This window comes from Ixodes scapularis, unplaced genomic scaffold (assembly GCF_016920785.2).
Source record: "Ixodes scapularis isolate PalLabHiFi unplaced genomic scaffold, ASM1692078v2 ptg000320l_1___fragment_1__unscaffolded, whole genome shotgun sequence".
Taxonomy (NCBI): Eukaryota; Metazoa; Arthropoda; class Arachnida; order Ixodida; family Ixodidae; genus Ixodes; species Ixodes scapularis.
Genome location: NW_024609961.1, coordinates 137,080 through 161,859, shown reverse-complemented (window position 1 = coordinate 161,859; position 24,780 = coordinate 137,080). Strand labels below are relative to the sequence as shown.

Genomic DNA, 24,780 nt, shown 5'->3' with positions numbered 1-24,780 from the left:
GCCGGCCCGTTCACAACCCTCATCTGCACTTTCACCGTTCTCTTCTCCTTCACAATACACAGCTCCCGTCATGCGCGTTCTAACTTTGCATACATCATACGCCCAAACGATTCAGCGCCCCGATGCATCCCGCACAGCAGGGTTCGCACCGGAACTCGCAAGTATACGACGTCTTGAACACGCCTTCGAGCTGCTAATGAATGAGGTCGCGATCATTCGTACCATACAAACCGAGATGCACCACGTGAAACACGAATTCGCACGCACCGACGTAGTAGTTGAACAATTAGTAGCCAATATGCAAACGATGGTAGGCCCGCAAACACCCAGACTTATTAACATCGAGGAACCTTTATCTCCTACGTTATCTCAACATGGCATCCTCTAATAGTTCGCTAACAATTTGGCAGTGGAACTGCCGCGGTCTCCGCAGAAAGAAAGGGCTTCTCCAACAATTTATCCATAAACAGACAAACAAACCTGACATCATCCTGGTTCAAGAAGCCAACAGTCCTATTACATTACCTGGATACGATCACTTTATGCAAGGCAGCATCACCAAAAAAGATAGACAAACCCCACAAGGAACCCACATACCGGTTACTACCATCACGTACGTAGCTAGGCATATCCCAGCTATTCAAATCGACACCGCCTCTATAAACAACTCAACTCAGGAGCAGGTTATAGTACAATGTCGCCTCAACAATCGAGATGTTATCATCGCCAACGTGTACTGGTCTCCAGGACTCGATTGGCCATCTGTGAGGTGGATAGACGCGTATACACAGCAACACAAGCACATGGACATCATCCTAGCTGGTGATTTTAATGCGCATAACACATCCTGGGGCTATACGCGCACCACCAAAACCGGGATGCGTCTCGAACGCAAAACTCAGGACAACAGATATACGCTCCTTAACGACACAACGGACCCCACGCGACAGGGCAACAGCGTTGAGCGAGATACTAACCCAGACCTCAGCTGGCACCGCGGTGTGGGAAACGTCACGTGGACGAATCTTCACGAAAACCTAGGCAGTGATCATCACATCATCGAAATCAAGCTAGCTGATCCTCGCATCAAGCCCCGTCCCACTCACTCAGGCCCAAAAACGCACCTCACTGACTGGCACCGGTTTCGATTAGACCTGGACCAGGTACACGGGCCGACAGATCTACAGTCCTGGGTCAACGCCATATGTGAAACGAAATCGAAGCACACTAAAAATATCACACGCTCCCCTGAACACCCGCAAATAGACTCTCATCTGCTTAACGTTTGGAACAAGCGACACAGACTAGTTCAGAAATGGAAGAAACAAAAAGGAAATCGTGGCCTTCGCAAGGCCATCCGACAAATCACGCTAGAAGCTGAAGAATACGCGCAACAACTTTGTACTGAAAACTGGCTTGAAACGTGTGACCAGCTAAATGGTCAACTGCACACTCCTAAGGTGTGGAAAATTTTACGCACGCTTCTAGGACAGGGCTACACACGACACACAATGGACAAAATTATGATGCACTCTGGCAAGACGCGAGAACAGACAGCAGAAGAAATTTACCGAACGTTCTATCCCATCGGCCCCAGTACAGACCAACTTCCTAGCTATCCACCCGAATCACTCGACCAAATGGACACAGGCATCAACAGCAACTTTACGGTAGGTGAGCTACATGCGGCCCTATCTTCGCTCAAACGAAACACGGCTCCAGGCAAAGACGGTATTACTTACACTACCCTCCGTAACCTCCCACTTCCACAATTAGAACAGCTTCTTGAATACATAAACACCGCATGGGAATCTGGCACCCTTCCACAAGAATGGAAAGCGGCAGTGATAATCCCAATCCCTAAACCCGGCAAGCCCCCTAACTCTATTACCAACCTTCGTCCGATATCCCTCACATCATGTGTAGGCAAATTAATGGAACGCATGGCCCTCAACCGTCTCAATTGGCACATAGAAAGTAGTGACGCTCTGCCCTACACAATGACAGGCTTCCGATCACACGTCAGCGCTCAGGACACCATGCTCCGAATCTCGGAGGACGTGTACCAAAATCTTAGCCTAGTCCAAACCCGAACAATCGCGGGTGTAGACATACTCAAAGCGTTCGATAACGTACCACATTCAGCCATCCTTACCAACCTTCTGACACTACAACCGGGCGCTCGCCTCTACAACTATATAAAAGCTTTCTTAACTGGTCGTTCTGTACAAATCCAAATCAATGGAGAGCTTTCGACACCTCGAGCACTAAATACCGGCGTCCCTCAAGGTTCCATTCTTTCCCCCACTCTCTTTAATATTGCCCTACTTCACCTACCTGCCCAGCTCAGTTCTATATCACACCTGCAACACAACATTTATGCAGATGACATTACAATCTGGTGTTGTAAAGGATCCCTTGGACAACAGGAACACACGATCCAGTCAGGTCTGAATGTCATTCAGAACCACCTGAGCAGTATTGGCCTCAAATGCTCTCCCACCAAATCTGAATTCATTGTAGTTACCAATCAAACAGGTCGTAAAGCAGAAGAGCAACGCGACAGCATCAAGCTCCACATTGACCACACCCCTATTCCTCGCCGCTCTCACATCCGAATACTGGGATTCCTCCTACAGGACAATGGCAAGGCCCACGTATGGATGGACACGATTCTCCGGCAGCTCAATCAAATTTACCACATGCTAAGTAGAGTAACGCGCAGACAAAGAGGACTCAAGGAACAGGAGCTTCGCAGGATTATCGAGGCCCTTGTGTACTCCCGTGTACTGTACCAGCTTCCATATCTATCCATCACCAAGACTCAGCTCTCCAAATTGGAAGCAGCGCTCCGAAGATACACCAGACTAGCCCTGGGAGTACCACGATTTGCCGCAAATTTTCTAGTGGCCTCGACTGGTCTTTTTAACACACTTGAAGAACGTACCACTATTTGCCGCCAAGCACATATTGCAAGGCTTCAAACATCCCCCCAAGGCCGCAAGCTCCTCGAGCATCAAGGCTACGACACCACCACCTTGCCTCCTTTTCCACCACCCCCACCCCCACCGTGGGAGTCCCTACCCCGCGTCACAGTCATGCCCATACCTCGGCATATGCATCCGGACAAACATGCTGCCCGACGCACACAACTAGTCCAACGGATAGACCGCGAGACACCAAGAGCGGATACCACATATTACTACACAGATGCCAGTCACAGTCCCAGCAGAAGCATAACGGCAGTAGTAGGGCCTGGCTATGAGCATATTAATGAACACAGCAATGTCCCGACCGCATCCGCCGCGGAGACCCTAGCGGTTCTTGAAGCCATCACTCGACCTCACCATCCTACTCACCACATTTGCATTCGAACAGATAGCCAGGAAACATGCCGCAGTTTTCGTGACGGTGCGCTACCCGGACATATCCACAGCCTTTTGCAACGTCACCTTGACACGCATCCCTCCCTCCATGTTACCTTGCAGTGGATCCCCGGACATCAAGGCGTAGAGGAACACAACCGAGCTCATGAGCTCACCCGCGTTACGAATTTTCCGGGTCCTCCGTGCCTCTGGCCGTCCGACTATGACCCCAAGGAACACCGAAAACTCTTGCACAAGGAGCGTACATCCCTCTTAAGAGAACTACGCGCTAACACCGCCACAATTATCGCTCCCCCCCAATCCCTCTCGCGGGAGGACAGCGCCATTCTCCGCAGACTTCAGACCAATTCGGTCGTGACTCCCCTTTTTCGCCACTATATCCAGGGCCTTGCCGGACGCCCGAAATGCCCCAACTGCGGCGAATACCCCTCTCTAGAACACTGCCTGTGGCAATGCTCCTACATTCAACCTACCCTCCTATCCTCTCTTTCCTCCCTATCTCACAGTCTCCAACCTCACTCATGGACGGACTGGCTTAGTCCACCAACCGATGCCCATATTCTCCTGCCGGCGCTCATTCAGCACGTGAAAAACGTGTTGGGTGAGGACTGGTAGGTGACTAAATACAACTGAGCGCCGGACCTTGGCGTATAAATAAAGAAAGTTTTTTCTCTCTCTCTGCATAGTAATTCCTTCCTTTTACTATAGAGTCTTTTAATTATTTCTTTGGCGCAGCATGGCCTATGTTGCTTTTTGCACCATTAAACACCTAATAATCAATCAATCAATCATCGATGTCGTCCTTACGCACGTTTTAACCCTAATTATTTTTTAATGAAGCTACCTTGAGAGCATGATAGAAGTGCATAAAGGCGCCGATCGGATATTTCGCCGAAACGCGGCCCTCAACATACACTTTCACACCCATTTGGGTCTGTGATGTGGCATAACAAATAAAAATAAAGAAAAACATAATCAAGAACGTTAGTTCAAACGAAAAGTATAACTCTGCCTGGCATTTTTCTGCGTTCGGCGCTCTGCTCACTGACTGACAAGCCTTCCTCTGCGTACAGGTTGATATATCATCGCCGTAGAAGCAATTTAAGACGTTCGAGAACTCATAACTCACCGAGCAGCAGAGGGTGGCATTGATCCATCCTCTTCAGTTTGATTTTGAAGATCGTGCTCAACAGGCACAAACGCGTCCACAATCGCAATGGGATGTTCCATACCTCGTTGAAGTGTTCCCTTTCTTGGGCGTGAAATTTCCCTATTTGGGCACTTTTTCCCTGCATAAATTGGAAAAATCCCTGCACATTTGCCTGCGTCATATTTCTGGGGTCCTAAACTCGTGAAACGCAAAGTTAGAGCGGAAAGATCGCTGAGAGCGCCGATTGGACGTCGGCGAAAAAACCGCGAAGTCATCGTCGTAATAGGCCAATCAGTGCGCTCCGTCCACTTCGGCTCCGACTTTGTGTTTGACGAGTTTAGAAGCTTTGTTTTCAATGATGTATTGTCACTTCAGCTTTTAGTTTGTGCTTGTGAGGCCGGTGCACATTTGCCCGTAAGAGCTGCATGAAAATGTATTCTTAACGCAATACAAATTTCTTAGATGTTTAATGACTAGATTAGAAAACACTTCAGAACGAAAAGAAACAGCAGACAGACTCGAGGCAAAACAAAACATAAAAAATGCACGACTAGTATGAAGACCAGTAAACGAAAATAGGTCGAACTCCTGCAAAAAAAAATTCAAGGCTAGTGTGAAGTCCGGAAACAGACTGCGACAACATCTACCTGCCCCACTCGAGCTGTGGACACACACAAACACCTGGTGTCTCGAAACGTGTTTAAGCCACTCCAGTATTCTCGTGAGTGCGAAGGAGGACGTTGTTTCGACGTCCCTTTGAAGCTGTCGCAACAAACACTTTGCGCATGAAACCGGGATCGCCTTACCATTGTCGCTCGAAGAGTGTCGCTGCCCAGCCTATTGCGTTTTCGTGTCTTTACGTCTCTCATCCAAGAGGAAATGCGCTCTGCATCTGCGTTTGCGTGTGGAATACAAAGACAAAGTTGCGCAAGCTTCGCGAGATTTCGAAACTGTGGCTTACGGTTGAAGTTTTGAATTCCTTCGATCCTCTTTCACATCGCGTCAATGTCCACTTGGCGGAGCGCATCCTTTTGCATCTGCGATAGCGTGATGGATAACTGTCTCCTTTCGAGTTGAAGATCCTCCCCGTTCACCTTGTCTCCGAACCTCTTCGCGAGCCCGTTGAGCGAGGGCAACTGCTCGCGGCCTCATAGGATAGTGTGATGTCTGCACGAAGAAATTCTATCTCTCTCATGACAGGATCTTTGAAAGGCAGTCTTGACTTCAACTGCTGAACTGCAGTGATGTAGAAGCGGAGACACCTCCTGTGGAATTCAATTTTCTGTACACCGTCCCCCTCAATCCCAGCCAGCTGCTGCTCACATTCCCCTCGAAGGTAAACTTGATCCAGAGGAAGATATACCCTAGCATCATTTTTTCTTAACGTCAGATCCGTTCTTTTGCAGCTCTCTTGCGGTGACGATCCCCTGTTGGAAAATATTCATGATGGAAAGATGACGGAAAAGGCTCATACAAGCGTAACCCTAATATGGGACATCCTATACAAGCGAAAAAGGCGGCTCCAGTATAGTGGAATACGGCGGAACCATACAGGTGGGCGGAACCATACAAGCGTGTCGTATTATGGGACATCCTATACCAGCGTAGTGGATTAAGGCGGAACCATGGAGGTGGACGGAACTATACATGCATAACGTAATATGGGACATCCTATACCAGCAAAAAGGTGATACCAGCATGGTGGAGCCACATGGCTCCAGCATGTTGGTTTCGCCTTTTCACTGTTGTACAGGGCGATTTAGTTTTAAGCTTTACATATATGTTTAGAAAGGTCGTGAAAGCTAAATTAATGCGGTTTGTGCAGGCGAGTTATACGGCCAGGCGTACGTAGTATAGGGACCTAGTCGTAACGATCAGTCAGATAATTAAATACAATTTGTTAATCAACTTTTTAATTAGTGAAAATGAAAATATGGTTTCAATTAGAAACTTGCTGAGTCATTGAAAACCACAAAATCAAGTTTTTTTAGAAGGATATAATGCAGGGGTAGCGTTTTATGCGTTCTGTAAAAAGCTTTATTTGGATGAGTTTCTAGGTTTCAGTTTCTTATCAGAGCTCATCTCTGCGCCCACGGTCCTGTTCCCCAGGGGCTTAGACACGCAACACACGTGCGCCTTGCTTCCCTTCATCCTACGAGGGAGGCGAGGGGGCGGCTTCGCACTGTGGCCACTGGGCAGCTGGACCGCAGGTGCAAAGATGCGCTCTGGTAAGAAACCGAAGTCTGGAAACGCGTCCAAATTGACCATTTTTTTTAGAACGCCATAAAATGCTACTCTTGTCTTATATCTTTACAAAGAAAATTTATTTAGTGTGTTTTCATGATGCTTAGCAAGTTTCTAATTGGAACCATGGGTCTATTTTAACTGATTAAAAATTTCACGAACATACTATACTTAGAGAGAGGCTGAAGCAGTTTTCTATTTGAGAAAACACTTAAATCTTCTTCATTCGACCTCCAGAATCTCAAATATCAAAATTATTTCCTAATTTAATTAATCGAGGCTGCATAGTCATTTTTAAAGCGCTGTGAAAGCACTTCCCTAGAGAGCGACGTCACAAGAGCAGCTTTCAAAATCTTTGTTCACGCATCTTCAGCGCCTATCAAAGCTATGCACGCACATGCTATTTTTTAAAAGGGCAGAAAAATGTGTCACAACTGGTGCCAATGCCGGAGAATATACCTAGAAAACTTGCGATTGGACGAGCGGCCCTTAAGCGACACACGCTTGGCGGCCGAAAGGTTTTCTTAAGATGTCACTGTTGGTAGGATGTTTTTGTGTGTTTTCTGACGTTTAGTTATATCTTTGAGGAAAACGAACGGGATATTCAGATTCGCGGGATAAAACTACGCTAGAATGAACCTCCATCTAGTTTTCTGAAAGAAGTCTGGCACATCTCTGTAATAAGCCGACGGATCATTACAAATTAGCCTTTTATACTATGCCGCCCTGGCCATATAACTCACGTGCACAGACCGTGTAAATGTAGCTTTTACGGCTTTTTTTAAAAAAAATCTGTAAAACATAGAAAAAAACACTCTGTAGAATGTCCCCCAATACGATACGATTGTATGGTTCCTTCCCCCCTTGCATTGTTCAAGAAAGACTTGTGGACATCCAGCATTTCATTGGAATGCTGGATGTCAGCGAGTCTCTACATCAGTGAGTGGTTTCAAACAAGCATGATGTTTGCACACCAGTAAGCTCTTATCCGAGGCTCACCAGGAGCACTAAGAGCAGAGGCGAAATGTCGTGACCTGGTAAATTTGGTTGCAGGTATTTATTTTTACAAGAACTGCATGCAGCAAAGCTTAACTTTGCTCAAAAGAAGATTATTAAAAATTCAATACTGAACAATGGTGTCCCTTGAGCTGTCAGACCAAACTCCCACTCTTGCCACTCAGGAGTTCCTAACTTGTGCGTAGAGGATCAGCACAACCCAGATTTGTGCTGCGAGCGCACCTGCAATATAAAAGTTGAATAAACATGAGATGAAATATGAGACGTTTACAATTCTCTGTAACGTGAAATTAGAGCACAGATCTTGAAGAGGAGGATGGGAGGGTATGCCCCTCCTCCCCCTCCTCCTCTTCTGCTCCCTCCCATTTAGCGGGAAATTTCCCTGAATTTAGCGGGAAAATTTCCCCACTAAGTTTAGCTGGTTAAGTTTCCCCCTAAATTTAGCGCAGAAATTGATGTCACATGACCTCAACACAAATGCAGTTTTTCCGCTAAAAGTAGCGGGGGAAAATGACGTCGCATGACCGTGTCACGTCATCCATAAAAAAATTCAGTTCCTCAGCTAGACTTAGCGGAAATATTAACGTCACATCACCACAACATTAATTCAATTTCCTGCCAAGTTTAGTTGGGCGGTTACGCCGACAGCGACGCCGCAAAACGCGGAAACGGGTGCTAAGAGCTGCGCTAAAAACTAAATGCATCAGGTGAAATAAAGTGAACATTAGAGATACTGTAAGAAAAAGAAGAGAATCTAAGATACCGTTCTCAGATCCTTCCTTTTTTCCGTTCTCAAATGTTTTGATTTCAAGAAATGTTTATCTCTTTATTCATACCCAGAGAACCCCTCCCAGTTTCAGCATGAATGCAATAAATCAATGCAGACTAGACCTTGTAAACTATAATCCACATGAAAATGAATGTTTGCCACATAGTCATGTATGAGTCAGTAGCTCAGATCTCTAAATACATTTGTATTGAGGAACATTCTTGAATAAAACTTCTGGGCTTCGAATTCAACAGTTTGTACTTCCATAAGGAACACTGTATGGCACTGATTTCTTTTTTTTTTTTGTGACACATCAGAAACTGCACAGCACTGTCATCCTCGCATACCTAACAAGAATTTGTATTTTTTTTTTTAGCATGGCATGTACTATTCTAATGCTCATACAGCATCCTTTAACAAAATTTCCTTTGTAGAGCTTTTTATTGGTTCTTATTTAGCTCGCACGACAGATTCGGTACCTTGAATTCTCACTTGGCATCAACAGTTTTATATATTAATGTAATAGCGAAAGACAAGATGTATGGACTTGAGTACGGCTCAACAAGCACAGATGTTGAGAAAAGTACTGAAGAAAACTCAAATGTCAAAATAAAAATAAGCTGGAATGTGGATACAATTATGGACATGGTCATGAATACAGTTAGCAGATTCAATATGAAGAATGTGTGTTAGATGCACGCTCAAAGAAACCTGTTGCATCTATATTCATTCAAATTACTTTGCAGAACCCAGCGCTGCAGTCTCAGGTGGGAGTTCGCTGAATGAGTCTACTGAAAATGAGTGTAGACGGAAAAAGCAGTTTGATCTGCGATAATGAGCATTACATAAGTGACATGTCATAATTACTGTTACAGTGCCGAATGTTCCAAACTGTGAGTCGCATCATTCTGTGAGTTCCCTCCGTACATTACAGGGTTTGGCTCTCTCGAATGCTTTGCGAGAAAAATGATGAACTGGAAATATCTAGAGTAGTTCTAGAAAAACTATTTCCAGAATCTTATCTCAGCATCGCAAAGAATATAAAAAGTTTCTAAAGACAAGGTTAGTGCAGGAGTTGAATAAACTAAATACTTTGTTTTTCGAAACCATCTTGCCGTAGTAAACATATGAAGTTCCCCTAGGTAGAGCTGGTCATTACGGATGATTGTGCCCATTGCGTACCATAAAAATTTAATTTGCGACCTACAATATTTACAAACTCAATTAACTCTGAATAAGTGGACCACTTGGCATTAAAGATTGGCCTCACCATGACTGTCTGCCAACATCTACATAATAATTTCCATGAACCAATGTATTTCAAGAAAATATTTGGTACGAGCTGCTTAAAACACAATAGCACTTTTTAACAAGTGCTGACTACGTTAGAAAACATGATTGTGCTTTGAAGACGGGGACATAGGAAGGACAGACACCACAGAGTGCTAACTTTCAACTGATTTAATTCAAGAACCTCAGCGTAGAAACACAATGCGTCACCGCACCACATCTCAACCAATCCGTGGCCCTGCCACGGACCGCAAGTACGCCAACTCCTTATCCGCCAAGTCAATTGGCGCCACACTGACACAACACATGCCGGGACTATTTATAGCATCAGCCTCCATAATCTCTCTAACAGTCATATCTTTGTGCCTAGCAAGAACAGTAGACTGAGCAAATAATGGTTTGCACTCGCAGTCATGATCTGTCGTGTCACTGTCATGACTGCGGGTGCAAACCGTTATTTGCTTCGTCTACTGCTCTTGAGAGGCACAAAGATAGGACTGTTAGCGAGATTATGGAGGCTGACACTATAAATAGTTCCGGCACAAGTTGTGTCAGTGTGGCGTCAATTGACTTGGCGGATAAGGAGTTGGCGTACTTGCGGTCCGTGGCAGGGCCACGGATTGGTTGAGATGTGGTGCGGTGACACAGTCCGTTTCTACGCTGAGGTTCTTGAATTAAATCAGTTGAAAGTTAGCGCTCTGTTGTGTCTGTCCTTCCTATGTCCCCGTCTTCCAAGCACAATCATGTTTTCTACCGCACTTTTTAACACTAATAGAAAGCCTGTAGTGGGCCACAACTTAAGCAGTTTTCACTTCATTATAAAGAGCAATCACACATATGTGAACCATGAATATAGGCCTGCACTAAATTTTTTTCTTAAGCTGAACGTGCTATGCTCTGTTTACTATATAAATCTTTGCAGAGCTGACAATGTGCAAGTTCCTGTTTTTCTATATTTCACATGTCCCAACTGGTGGGTGTGGTAGGGACATAAGATTGATGACACCAACGAAACACAATGATTATTTTAAGAATTTGTTTGGGTATAGCACGAGCAAGGCGATCTGCGAGAAGTTATTTCTGTGACACCGTCGAACCTACATCTGCGGGCTTTAAGTTCACATGATAATCATGTCTGCAGGCTCCTTTTTGTAATTGGAATTTCATCCAACCCAAGATTTGAATACATATGTTTTTTTTGCATTTTAGGCTTAGTAGTGCTTTTGCTGTTCTATTAATAGGTAAGAAAAATGCTTATTTCAAGTGGCATACCTAACACCTGGTGGCACGAGGACTCCCCTGTCGTGACGCTGATCGAAAGTCACAGGCAGGGAGATACTGCGATGCTCTTGTTGTTGGGATTACCTCCCCCATGGTCCTGGCCAGACCACAGAAAAAGATTGAGTCCAAGCTTGTGGCCACTAGGATCTCCAGATCTCGAGGCACCCAAGTAGCTGAAAATAAAACAAATCACAATCAAGTACTTGGCAGAGCTACATTAGAATGGCTAGCATATTCTTTCGTGATCAGCACATAGATCCTCTTATTTTAGTCATAGTCACCCACCAGGACAAGGCTACGTAGGCGTTAAAATGATGGGTACCGAATTTAGGCAAATGATCAAATGCATTCATTTAACCCCCTTTCGCCCCAACCTGAGAGACTTCTGTCAAATATTCACATTCAACTGTAAAGACTACAAATAAAACTACTACTGCAATGCAAAGCCGTATAGTGGGAGAGTTTAGCCAGCGGGTGTGGCAACGAAGGCGCCGGAGAGGAGGAAAGGGAGGAGAACGCCGAAGGAGGGATAGAGAAGGCAGCAAAGAGGCAAAGAGATGACCGCCATTTTGACGCAAAGCTGTCGGCACGGAGCACTGTTGAGGCTCTGAGTCGTCTGCTACGGGCTTATTTATTTTTTTTGTCTAAATAAAGGTGCGTTCATACATAGAGGAACTTCTTTTTTTAGGTTTTTAAGCCGCCGAGGAATAACACTATATCATTTTATTGCCAGAGCCTGCCAAATAAAAGGAAAGAACCGAAATTTGAATATCGATCCCATGCCGGGCGAATGAATGAAAATGGCGGCCCTCCCCGCTCAGCTGGGAGCAGCCTAGAGTTCACGCGCATGCGCTCACGCCTCTTGCTCTGTGCCGCGGGCTGATCAGCTCACTCGGAAGGAAGACGTTACGGCAGCGAAATCATAGACTGCCGGACTCTCCCCATATATGGCTCTGCTGCAATGGAAAGATTTTCCTACCCTCGTGCTCAGCGAGTGTCGACTGTGGATACAACTCCAGCTCATACACTCGCTGAACATGAGGGTAGAGTGTACCAGCAGAGGGCAGGTGTCTGTATACAAAGAGTTTAGTTGGCACACCAAGAGGCTAACGAATAAGAATGGGTACTACTCTGAGCAAAATGCCAAAAAAGCGTGGATCTCGGCTTGACACTAACAGCGGCACACAGTATCTATTTTACTGACAAAGGGGTACTAAATCATTACTTTCAGATACCTAACTAAACTAAATATTCTTCCCGGCTTGCTTTTTAGGAAAATCTCTAAATTTACAAGAACTACTAAGACAACGGCTAAAAAAAAAAAAAAAGCAATGGCAAAACCAGCAATCGAATTCGCCTGCTCTCCAGTAGCACGACATCTATGGCAGGCAGACCCGCAGAATGAGCAAGCAGTTTAAAAAACAGAGTATGTCCTATGTATAATTTTTTTTTTATGCTGCAAAGCAAGCGCTGGAAGGAGGTTTCACGACATTAACGAAATTTCTTGCAATCAGTTGAGAACAAATTACAGCAGTGAACTCCTTGCTCCTGGCATAACGTTTTAGTGTTGCCCATGGAAACTCACATAAATTTGTAAATAAAAACAAAAAAGACTAACCTTCATAAAAAAAATCTGTAACTGTGGCAAAGAAAAGTTACCTTGAACAAAATATGTATAATACAGTTGTACAGCGTCCATTTGTGTGCTTAACCAATTTTGAGGCAAATCGGCGACAATGAAAAGAAGACGTTTGAGTACAATTAAGGGAAAGACAGAAAGGATGCATACCTACAACAAAAAACATTTAGAACGACCACGGGCAGGAAACTTTGGTGAGGCTCTCGGAGCGACTCCCTGATATGGGCCTGCGCAGACCAGAGAACAAGATCAATCAGAGCTTGCAGCCGTAAGGTGCTTCATACCATGAAGTTACAGAAGCGGGTGCAATTGGAAGCAAAGTGCATTTCATTTCTCTGAAAAACGAAGAGTTTAATAGCTCGTATGCATTCATAAGGTGATACAGTCATGAATGCACAGACTTTTCAATGCAGCGCTATATCACCAACTTGTTAACCATGCCGGGCAACACTAAAAACTGAGAGTATTATTTTAAAGTATCTCAGCTTAAAGTTAACCACGACAGAAGCTTCAAGCCATCCTTGCAAATTCAGTGCACAAAGCAAGCCATGTGACCTTCTAGTTGGACGCCATGGTACGTCTAGCTTATAATCATGTGTCATGCTGTTTTAGCTGCAATGGCTTGTAGTGTCAAAAGTGGTCCAGCTTAAAGAGACTAATAGTATAGACGTTTATGAGTGGGGCCCTCACCTAGTCTGCAGCTACATTGCGAAATAGGACGTTCCAACCGGTATGTTTGCTGCCTGTAACCACACGATCAGCTTGTGCCCAGCGATTGTTCCGAGCTGAATAGATATCTGCGACAGTGCCATTATTTGACAAGCATTTCTATGAATGTTAAACATGATTGACTTACAGAGAGACTCCACCTCAACGACTAATGACTTGGGATACCTAACTGAATACTGATATATCAACTAAATGCAAAACAATTACCTGGCAAGCATTAAATTTTTCAAGAGGCTGGGTCGACTCTGCATTAAGTTGAAGGAGTCGATGCGTAATAGGACAATACAAACAAAGATATGCCTTAGAATTCCTTTTGCACCCCCAAAATGATGTGTTTTTGAAGGTAAGGTACACAATGTTCTTGATTTAGAAAGTGCCTCAGCTGTACAAATGCATATGCAATAAGGGCACTTGCCAAGCCTATTCTACTCAGCTCTGTGCAGGTTAAGCTAAGTTAGAGTATAGAAGTACACGCTCACTGACACCATCAGAAAGGCAGGGAGAAGTCTCCGTTGTTCCACCTCCAGCCCGTCTGCTGCCTTCGATGACGTTTCAGCGCCTGATGAGCCTGGAGCGAGCACATCTGTCCAAAGCGGGGTGAAAAGCACAAGCACGTGCTGGAGGACGCCCAGCCATTCTCTTTTTGTCATCGGCTATACTACATATTTTTAGTAAGACATATTTTTAAGTGAGGAAAAGTACTGCAAATATGCAGTCCACCTTAAAGATAACAACAGTTGCCATTCACCATTTTCCAAATAAGTGCTCCCACCGATCGTAACATCTACACATATGGTACGTGAGTAGGTTCAGGACTGAGAGGCTAGAAAACGAAGCACTCACAAGGCTTGTCTGGCCCTTCCAACCATGCGGGTACATTCGTTGCAAGTTCCCGATTTGTAGACAAAATGATTTAGAATGAGCAAATCTTGTCTACGCCCGAGGTAGAACATTGAATTGCGATTCCCCCATATTGTGCGAACCATCCTTCAAACTGCGGTACCACCTGCAAATGAACTATGTTGGGCTGCGGCACGCGTCCATGCTGCCTGCTTCAGAGGAAAACCACTGCTCCTGTTGAAGACGACATCCCACAGTGTACAGGCAACAATGTTTAACGAACTAAAACAAAATTGATATCATTCAATAGACACAGATAGGCTCACAAAGTGTCGACGCCATGATTGTTGTTGTTGGTTTTACTCTTGCATACAAACAAAAGTGACTTCCTCTCTCCTCCGATGTACAGTAAAACCCCCTTATCTTGGTGGCCCCTATTTCTTTTCGAATCGGTCACAGAGGACATAATCACAGCCACTGAATTCTGCAAAATTACAGGCCACGAAAATTAAAGGGTCGACAACATTAAGGGGTTTACTGTTCTTCTGAGTGTCACATGATGTTAACATTTCAAGGAGGCTGAAGGTATTGCTTTAAGAAAAAATTGACCTATGAAAAAAAATGCCCTTCTCCAGGTTAGGCACACCGAGGTTCTTTTGCACTACCTATAAGGCGGCAAGTTTGTTTCGGCAGAGCTTTTGGTAAAACGGAGTCACAAAAGCAGTTATACTTGGCGTCAACTATTTTGTGCTGCATTATTAAGCTAGAGTAAATTCCACAGTGTTTCGGCACAGCGCTGTTTGTTGCGAGAGCATATGTGGTTTATTGCTGCATCCCATTTGCATGATCTAGAGACACTAGTGCTGACAGAGTTGGAGCACTCCAAATATTAACAGCCGACTGTAGAAGCATTGAGAGATGCACACATGCGAACTGTGCATTACTTAAAGGTGGATTCGAGCAAAGGTAAAAACAATATCTATACTTACGGCGGCCATACTTGCCTTTCCCAAGCACGACCACTTTTCCCTCGGTAGCACCATCCAGTAAGAAGCACCAGCAACACGCCCATGAGACGCCGCCGACTCCTGGATTGAATGACGACCCGCCTGAGGTCTTGGAAGGAGATCCGGAACACTGCTTTAGGTCAGATGTTGTATCTGGTGGGGCAGGGACTAAAAGTAAAAATTAACAAATGTATATGAAGCGCTACATTCCTATAGGATGGCAGTATTTCTTTTAGGCCAGTGATGCGCTTTAATCATACACAAATGGTTGGTTTATATGAACCAGCAGCCCCTATTTTGCTTAAGTGTAACGCAGTGTCTAACGTTACGTCCGACGGAACCCGAAATAAAAATTAAAGTTACGCCCAACGTAACTGTCAAGCATTCGAGTTACGTCCGACGTAACCCAAAATAAAAATTAGAGTTATCGTATTTACTCAAAAATAGGTCGAACCCTATTTGCTGGACCCACCGAGAATAAAAAAATAAATAGTTCAAATATATGTCGACCTTTTTTTATTTTTTAAAAACGGGGGAAATTTTGGGCAAAAGAAACAAACCTTTATTTACATCACTCTCAGCTAAATCACGGGGCGATGACAAAAACTTAATCACCGTCAGAACTTCTGGACATGTCATCGTCGTCCGAAGCTTCGTCAGCTTGGTAGACATCCTTGCAAATTCGCAACAATACTTCACTGACACCGTTGTAAAATGGCGACAAGAAGAAACGAAACAAGGTGCGAAGCGACGAAAGACGAACTACAAAGACGCAAGCAAAGCCGCCGTGTCGCCATGAGCAACACGCGAGCCGAGCCGCCTCAAACAACAAACAAAAGTAACTTCTTTTTTTTTTTTTTTTTTTTGTGCGCGTTTGCGAGGATGGAGGGCAAAGTGCATGGCGCATCGCGTTTCTTTCCTTCCCCGTTGCCCAGCAAGGGGAACGGTAGTGGTTAGAGGCGCGATGGCGAAACCAGGCGAAACAACGCGATGGCGAAACAACCACCTGCCACCGCGGTTGTTTTCGTGCACCAAAAGCGTTTTGAAACAAGAAGCGGCGCGGCTCTACGGAAACTCCGGCTCGGTGACTCAATAGCTCCATGCCTCCGGTAGGGTCGCAAAATTTGGTCGCGAATGTAGGTCAAAAATCTTTAATCGCAATTTCCGAAAAAAAAAAAAAAAGGTCGATTTATATTTGAATGAACACGGTAGTCCGCCGCGCGACGAGACACACATTATGAAAGCGATTGGTGCGAGCGACCAAGGCGATGAGCGACGTTTTGAGAAGCCCAAGAACCGAGTGGCGCAAGCAGCGAGAGTGAGAAATCTTCGTCGCTCGGCGCCGGCACTCGTAGCTTCTCGCCGTCGCTCGTCTCGTTGATCGCTATATTGCTTACATGCCGTTCAGAAAGGCGCTCTAAGTGCTTACCATTGCATTGGGACCAGCCTCGCATCCAACCGTAACCAGTCTTGACTTTTTTTTAAAGCCGCCGAGGTAGAAGTTAACATCGTACATGCATCGTTTTCAAGCATGGCTCCTCGTTCATTGCTCGATTTATATTTTCCGTAAATGACAAACCGCAATGAAGCACAATTATTCTAGTTCAAAATTGTTACGAACACTTGGCACGCATGCTTACACTGTAGCGCACCTAACGTAATTTAAAAGTAGAACGAAAACGGGACGAGATTCGCTTACCGCTTCACGGAGACAGACGCCTTCGGATCCTAGGCCTCACGGCCGAACTGGGAAGTCGCCTGTGGTCCGGCGATCGGACGAGTCGAGCCGGCCTGACACAGGTTGACCACGCCTGGTTGAACTATGAGAGGCGCCGTCGAGTTGAGAGCCAGAGACGCAGTAGAAACGGACCGTAAAACATCTGTCCCCCAAAACGCAGAACGAGCCAGCGATGCCAAAACCGCCAAAACCACTACGTCGCCATCTCCGCGACGACCGGAAGCGTGGAAGCCGGGAAGTCAGAAAAGGGAAAAGGCGCGACAGCGGAAGCCACTGGGCGGAAGCTTTACGTTTCGGTTTCGCTTTTCTCCGACGCCGGGTTTGCGGCTGGTAGCGACGACGCGAGGGGCCACGAAAAGACGCCGAGTTGGCCGAGTACGAGTCACGGCCCGCGATACGAGCAACGGGCCGTTTGCCGCTGTCGACCGGCGATGCGGTATCCGCGGCTTGGTGTCACGATCGGTTTGTTGCCGTGCACGCTGACTCAAAGCTCGAAGTTACGCAGTTCCGTTCCGGCACCAGCCGCACCACGTTTTCCGGTGCATCGCACGTGGAGGCCTTTCGACGTATTTAGTGACCGTAAAGATAGTGCCCGCTGTCTTCGGTGCTGTAGAAGAAGTTGCGAGACGGAAGAAGCATCGAAACCAACGCGTTTAGGACTCCAGGCCGGGCCGCCGGTTCACTCTGAACGAGAGGCGACATCTGTGCGCACGCTTTGAGGAAGCCTCCGCGTTTCGCCGCGCCAGAACTCGCCGATCGCGACCGTACCCCGAGTCCGAGAGGCTCTTGCGCAGCCGGGAACGGCACCGAGGTAGGAGCTGCTCGTTCTGCGCTACCATGCAGTGCTCAACAGTGCTCGGGGCTCTCGGTGTCGTTCGTGCTTGCACCGATGTCTTTGTGACCCCTTCGGACACGCAAGTCGTACTTCGCAAAGGTTTGGACGGGGCCGCCCACACCGAGCAGCTCCGCTATATTCCGCTTAGTTATGATCACAATAAAAGCTTGCGTTTGTTCTCGGGAAAAAAATTGCGGGACCGCTCTCCGCGCCGCCGACGAGATTGGCCGCCTCCATGTTCTCAGCTGTTCACTCGCTCCCGCAGCGAACGCCTTCCGATAATCCTCCCCGTTCCAAAATGCGATGCGATCTCCGTTTACATGGGCTGAATGAATGCGCACTCGATATCTCGATCCACCTCTGTCTAGCGACTTTAATGCGATGCGCTTTGCGCATTATGCCATTTACATGACCGCATATGGAATGCGGCAACTGGATTCAATACGACTAAGTCGCATTCATGTAAACGCGGCTTATGTTCTTTTTCGACATGTATGGTGTATGTAACGATACCGGTGGTAAACGATGGACGTTTTGTTGGAAGATGGCGGTCGTCTCTCTGCATGTATGATTTGGATATAACGTTGGTGGTGTGGTATAAGCGTTTTTTGTTGGAAAGATGGCGGTCGCCTACGTCATCGGCCGCAAAATCATACCAGCACACCGAGTCATATCGGCAAGCAAACTGGCTGCCAGTATAGACAGACCCGGAGCCATAGCGGTGCCGGTATCTCCAGTTATGCAGAAAGCCGAACCAAACTAGCTGCATACATAATAATAAGAAATTATACTGGTGTCATACCAGAACTGTACAAGCAGCAGGTTTGTTTCTTGTACGTTTTTCCAATAGGGGAAGTTCATAAGAAAAGCTTTATGTTCTCACTTTCCGCTTCCAGAGGACGCACCAACACGCTCTCCGATTGAAGCAGTGCGCTGAAGACTGCGACATTTTTCAAAGAAAACTTAAGGCCCGTCCACACTCTTGCGACCTCTTAAACCTAGGTTCCTTAAAACTTCTTAAACCAGAGAACACACTGGCGATTGGGAAGCAGTGTAAACTCGGCGGTCCGGCATATTTTGTTTTATTTCTCGCGCATTATCCTTTCTTTCTTGGCTCGAAAAACTTTTGTCAATGTTATAAACGAGCCTTTCTATGGTTATTACGCACATTTGACCTCGGAAATCCCGCAAAACCTTCGCTCTTGTGAAATGCAGTTCCAGGGTCACCGCATAGATGGCGCCACAATACCAGTGTGTTCCCTCATTCTAAAAACATTTAAGAAGTTTTAAGAGATCCTCGTCTCTCTCAGTCGTACTCGGTCGTACTCGGTCGCAAGAGTGTGAACGGGCCTTTAAGGAAGAGGAGGTATGCCTTTTTGTAGGGGTTTTGCAATGCATCAAGGCAGCGGTCCGCACTGATGAGCGTGCAGCAAGGAATAAGTGTTCCGCAGCAACCCACTGCTGAAGCAGCCGGTTCACGTAGTTAGTTGATCAAGGCTAGCCAGCAAGTGTTTGACGGCTTCAGAAGCTTGTACTTCTCCATTTGGAAAAGTTCTTAAATCTCCAGAAGGATGGCAGATCTCTTTGCGCTCCGAAACATAGTTTATTATGTTGTGCAGATTTTCTTCCAGGGGTTTTGTCAAGCATACAGTGGCAGCACTGGCAGTGAGATGTGCAGAGTGGCAAATGCACCGGATAACGATCAGGTTTTCGTTGACTTCCAACAGGCGTGTCATGACGGAGTTGTGTCTTCCTACCATAACGCTCGCGTTGTCACAGGCAAGTCCGATTAATTATATTCTTCAGAGAGATTCCTTTCATTTTTAAGCTTTCTCTAAGCGAAGAGGACACGTTCTCTACCGCCCCTCTGGCTGCGTTAATCTGCACAAGTTCCAGCAATTCTGTCTTCACCTTTCACGATGATGGGCCAACGTACCGTGCCAAAACTCAAAGTTGCTTCTGGCTGCTGACGTCGGTGCTTTCATCTATTAAGATAGAGAAGGTAGCCTCTCGCAGGGTTTGCAGCAGATCTTCGGTCTCGACACGAGCGAGAATGTTCTTGACCAGCGGCGTAGACTTTCCATTTTCCGGGGGGGCGGGGGCGGGGCAGGGCAGGGCCGGCTGAGAAGTTCTTTTAGGGGGGGGGGGGGGGGGGGGGGAGTGTGCGTTACCTTCTCGCCAGAACTGGAGATTGAAGCTAACGAAAGAACGCTGGGACTTCATTTCTGATGTATTTCGTCAATAAAGGCAACGTGGGCGTTATGTTGTTTACATGACACTACTAGAAGCTCGTTACATGGCACGTAAACAGCGTATCGGTAAAAATCGTAGCCCGGGGGCGGGGCGCTGCCCCCCCCCCCCCCCGGATCTCACCAGGGGGGGCAGGAGCCCCGATGCTCCCCCCGCCCCCCCCCCCCCCCCCCCCCACCCCCATAGTCTACGCCTATGTTCTTGACAATGTTGGTTCACTTTTTCTTGCCAGTGTCACTTTATCCAGTGTCTTCGATTCTGAAATGTCATTTAACAGCGGAATTAGGTTGTTCACTGTTTCGAATGCAACGTTGTGCGCTGCAAAAAAAAGAACTGCCATTTCGACCTTTGCGATTTTCACGGGATCGTTCTCAGCGCAGACTTCATGCAAAAGCTTAGTTACCAACATGGTATCATTGAAGGATTTTACAGCTGTTTCATGCTTAGCCGCTCTGCTGTGCTTGTGGAGGTGACTTTTCTTGCACTTGATCACATCGCAGGCTGGTGTGTTCCCCTAGCCATCCCTTGAACTCTGGCAAGCTCAACCACTCGGAGCGAAATGACTTGACGTTGCTTTTCCTTTTTGATCTTGTTCGTTTTGAATCGAATGGTCCAGCGCTGTTATTTGATTATGTGATCAGCACTCGTGAAAGCCAGACCACCCGACCAGGAAGTAACGAGGAACGAAAATGTTTGCCTCTGCCGGGGTACCACCAATAGTTGCCGTTACTCAAATAGAACAGCAACATTGCCAGCCGTAGTGGGGTGACCTTTGCCTTGACCATGTCAACATAAACGGAAGTGTACCACAAGGAAGTTTTTCTCAATATTTCTTTCTTTTAACGGGTTTTTTTTTTCAAATTCCTTCCCCAGTTACTGAAATTCCCTGCAATCTTGTGAAGATTCCCTTTTTGCCTCAATCGAGCACGGAACATCACTGCTGCTAGCTACGAACCGGATATGAGAGTACCCATGGTTCTTTGCGAAGGCTGCCCAAACACCGGTGACCTATTGGAAAAAGTGTTTCCACCTTGTAGTTAGGCTCTTTTGATATTTTTAATAAAACAATTCTGAAGTTAATCCGCACAGGGGATGCCGAGGAGAATAATAATAAAAAAGTGACCATATGAGATGCATAGGGCCTGGGGAACTGCGATATCCTCTTAGAACCTGTCAGGTAAGGTTACATGGTCAGATGAAGTCACATTATCACTTATGGTTTCGTCATCACGTAACTCACACGGTCACCTAACTGACTGTGTTTGCGTAATGTCTTTTTCCTTCACAACACACGCTTGGAGAAACACAACGGTTGGTTTCGAGGTATGCTTCGATAGGAACTCGACCCGAAATGGCTAAAATTGCGACGCGCGGAGCTCACGCCATCTAGCGGTGGACACAGGCAGTCCAGATCGGCCAGCCCGAGCGTGTGCGTGTGATGCCAGCATTACTACACGTGGACGCGTCGACTATGGCGGTAGATCTCGAGCGTGTGCTTGAGGTGCCATCACCGCGTCGGTGCCAGATCCATGTCGGTGCAAAGTTTAACAGCTTCACGCTCGTAGGAAAAATATATCATAAGAAACGGTCTCTGCACACTTCCGGTGCTCTTCACTCGAAGCAAAGACCAAACCGGCGTTATCAGATCAAACCCCCCGTCCTTCGGTGCTCTGGGGTCCGGAGATTTCACTGCCAAATTTTCCAGGGTGATGTAGTTCCGTCGAGCGCGCCGCGGCGTGCTTGTTGGCTGCAGAGTTAGGAAAGGTACGGGCGCGTGGTTTCCAAAAGCAGTTTCTGTGCGCGTTCACTCGTGCGAAGCAAGCAATCAGTACACTTATGCTCTCGCGCCCGTGCCATTTTATAAGTTTTGTTCGGCATGGATATCCTAAGTCGGAATAGCAAATCCGATGGAGTGACTCGGCTCAGAGTCACGGGGTTTGTGTGGAAATTTAGACGAGCATTTTGACGTGCTTGTTAAGAAAATGAAAAAAAAAAAAACATAACGCAAGAAGATCCATACGAACGCGCTAGAAGTATCACGCACGTTTCGAACTTGAGGGCGATCGTGCGTGCTCTTTAAATGCTGTCGTCGGTTTAGTAGCTTAATTTATACTCCGCGTCATCATTTTTGTGCTAAGACCGCTCCCCCTCTCCTCCCTCTAAAATCGGCAGTGGCATGCGGGCATATGTCCGAGCGCAACCGAACCTACAAGCGCGAGCACGCTGCCCTGAGCTTGGGTGCCTACATGTTTCCGCCGCTCCGCTGTTTAGGGTGGCGACAACGTTTGTGATACCTGTTGCCGACAAACCAGTGTTGCCTACCTCGTTACCATGGCAACCTCCGCTGTTTTCGTCGACCATTTTGTCACACTCGCCGGTCGTGCGCTCGCACCAACGTTAGCTCGCACTATGCCACTAAACCTCGTTAGGGCTAGGGAGCGCTCACCGCTCTCGTTCCGACAGCGAGGTTTCGGCGTGCGATGCCGGTCTGTTACGTTCCATTTTGTCGCGGGAACTCGCGTTCCGTTAAAAAGCAACGCACACTTCCTGCTCGCAACTTCAAGATATGAAACACCCGAATAAGGACAGCGGCAGCCACGACGGCCGCCATCCCGCTGAGCCTCCGACTCCTCTTATCAGTCTTATTAACGGAAACGGAAGTGGCCTCACAGTCTCGCCGGTGTTTCGAGACTGCAGAAGTTCAACGTTCTGTACGTTTAGCGAAATAAAATGTGGCAAAAAATGGCGGTGCGAGAGGATTTGGGAAAGGGTAACCAGAAGTTGCGCCACCCTAAAGCGGAGCGGAAACATGGAGGCACCCTACCCTGAACGACGCGTGCACTGCTCGAGAACGCTTGTTGAAATCACGGAGCTCGCTTTTGTACCTTGTGCAGTGCTCGCAGTTAAAGTGAAACGGAGTATAGAGAGTATTCACTAGACGCCATATTTGTGGGTGCTGTTTAGAGCGCATGCTCAGAACGAGCTCACATCAATAGGGTGTTAAGACCGGCACTTTTGATAGTGCGGAATGCACGTTGCAAAAGAACTGCAGAAGCTCGCCATCAGCACGCGCTTAGCATTCGCGCACACAGCTATGGCCGCCAGTGAATACTCCCTATAGGCACGCACCGCCTGGCCCTGCAGCCTTACCAGCGTAGCAATCGAGCAGAAGTTCATGACGAAGTCGGCAGCAAAGAGCGTGTCGACATGTCGATCGACCAAACACGTTGGTTTTAAAATCCACCGCTAGATAGCGCAAGCCTCAAAATCAATCGATGCAGTCGGCGCCAACCGTAGATAGCGCGAGTCGCCGCCCGATTCAAAGGCTTCAGACGTATCCGTCCATCCATCGATCTGGCGCCGTGCGTATAGCCATCTCCGGTCGAGTTGCACGAGCACGAGCTCTTTCGACAGAGACTTTGATTAAGTTTTACGATGTGTTTCGAAGTTAATCCGTTTGGTGACAATGGGAGCTAGAAGCATCTTATGCTTAAAAGTTTGAGTGCAACTTTTTGAATCTCCGTAACAGGACTACTGGAACACAGTGTAGTCATCTCTATAAGCTGTGGTGGTCCAATGAAATATGCATGCCACAGTTAAAGACAAAAATAAGCGAATGTTGCCTGACCCATTCACGCTTGATTTTTGCAACAAATGAAAGCATCTTTGGAAATTGTGCTAAAATATTTGGTCTTTAACTTTTGGCTATTGCTCGCTGTGCTTGTTTCTGGGCCGTCCCCAATTCGAGCTCTCCCCCAGAACCGAGCTACTTTCGGTACGACTGTCTTGCTTCTATGCACTTTTACAATAAAAATAAATAAGGCAAACGGTAAACCTCTTTATTTACACTGCACAGGGAGTTCACAATATTTTGTTAGCTCTTTGAAGTGACTGCACAGAATGGTTTCTTTATAGATCCCAATGGGATGTAGCACAGAAGTATAACCTGGTGGAAGCTTTCTGAAAAACTAACAGAATAGTTCACCTAAGCAAAACTAAAAACGAAAAGTTGTTTTTGGCTGCTGTGGTATTTGTGCTGGCAGAATGAAGGTTTGCCTACAACATTTTCATGCGCCATCACATCGGTGGTGCCATCTTGAAATCATGTGACGCGGCCGCCATTGCGTGGCTTCAGATCTCAAGCTATATAAAACACTAGGAATAGTTCCTCAATAAATCAGGTTTTTTTTTTTTTTTTGTTCCTGAAGAGCTGCAGTTTATATTAACTATCCACCGTGAACTTGATAAGAATTGAAATAGCAAAACTCATAACTTGTCTTTTATCTGATACTTTGAAGTTATCAGAATCGACATCGGACAATTTGCTTTCATGTATAAAGCACCCCTGTAAGCACCTAGAGTGAGATTCTGAACCTGAAGCTAAATAGAATCCTATTCTGTATTGGAATCACCTGAGTGCCCAGTGATCGGGAAAGAAAGTGGCTTTCAGCTGCCGAGCGACAGCGAAATTCACTAGTGAATTTACAAGTGAATAAAGGCAAATGAATAAAGACCCGTGGGCCGTGGCCGGAGTCCGACCTCATCTACACTTGCCGAAGGCAACCTCTTTCGGCGCCATATACCAGGCTACTTTTACGAAAACCG

The 24,780-nt window shown here is 46.5% G+C and overlaps 1 protein-coding gene and 1 pseudogene across 1 annotated transcript; one reads left to right on the top strand and one right to left on the bottom strand.

The window, feature by feature from the left end:
• Nucleotides 1-235: 235 nt before the first annotated feature.
• LOC115329459 lies at nucleotides 236-4,001 on the top strand. Its single transcript, XM_040213964.3, has 3 exons — nucleotides 236-310; nucleotides 411-1,670; nucleotides 2,244-4,001. The coding sequence occupies exons 1-3, from the start codon at nucleotides 236-238 to the stop codon at nucleotides 3,999-4,001; spliced, it is 3,093 nt and encodes a 1,030-aa protein (XP_040069898.1).
• Nucleotides 4,002-5,086: 1,085 nt separating this feature from the next.
• On the bottom strand, nucleotides 5,087-20,960 carry LOC115311145 (annotated as a pseudogene).
• Between the last annotated feature and the right edge of the window lie 3,820 nt (nucleotides 20,961-24,780).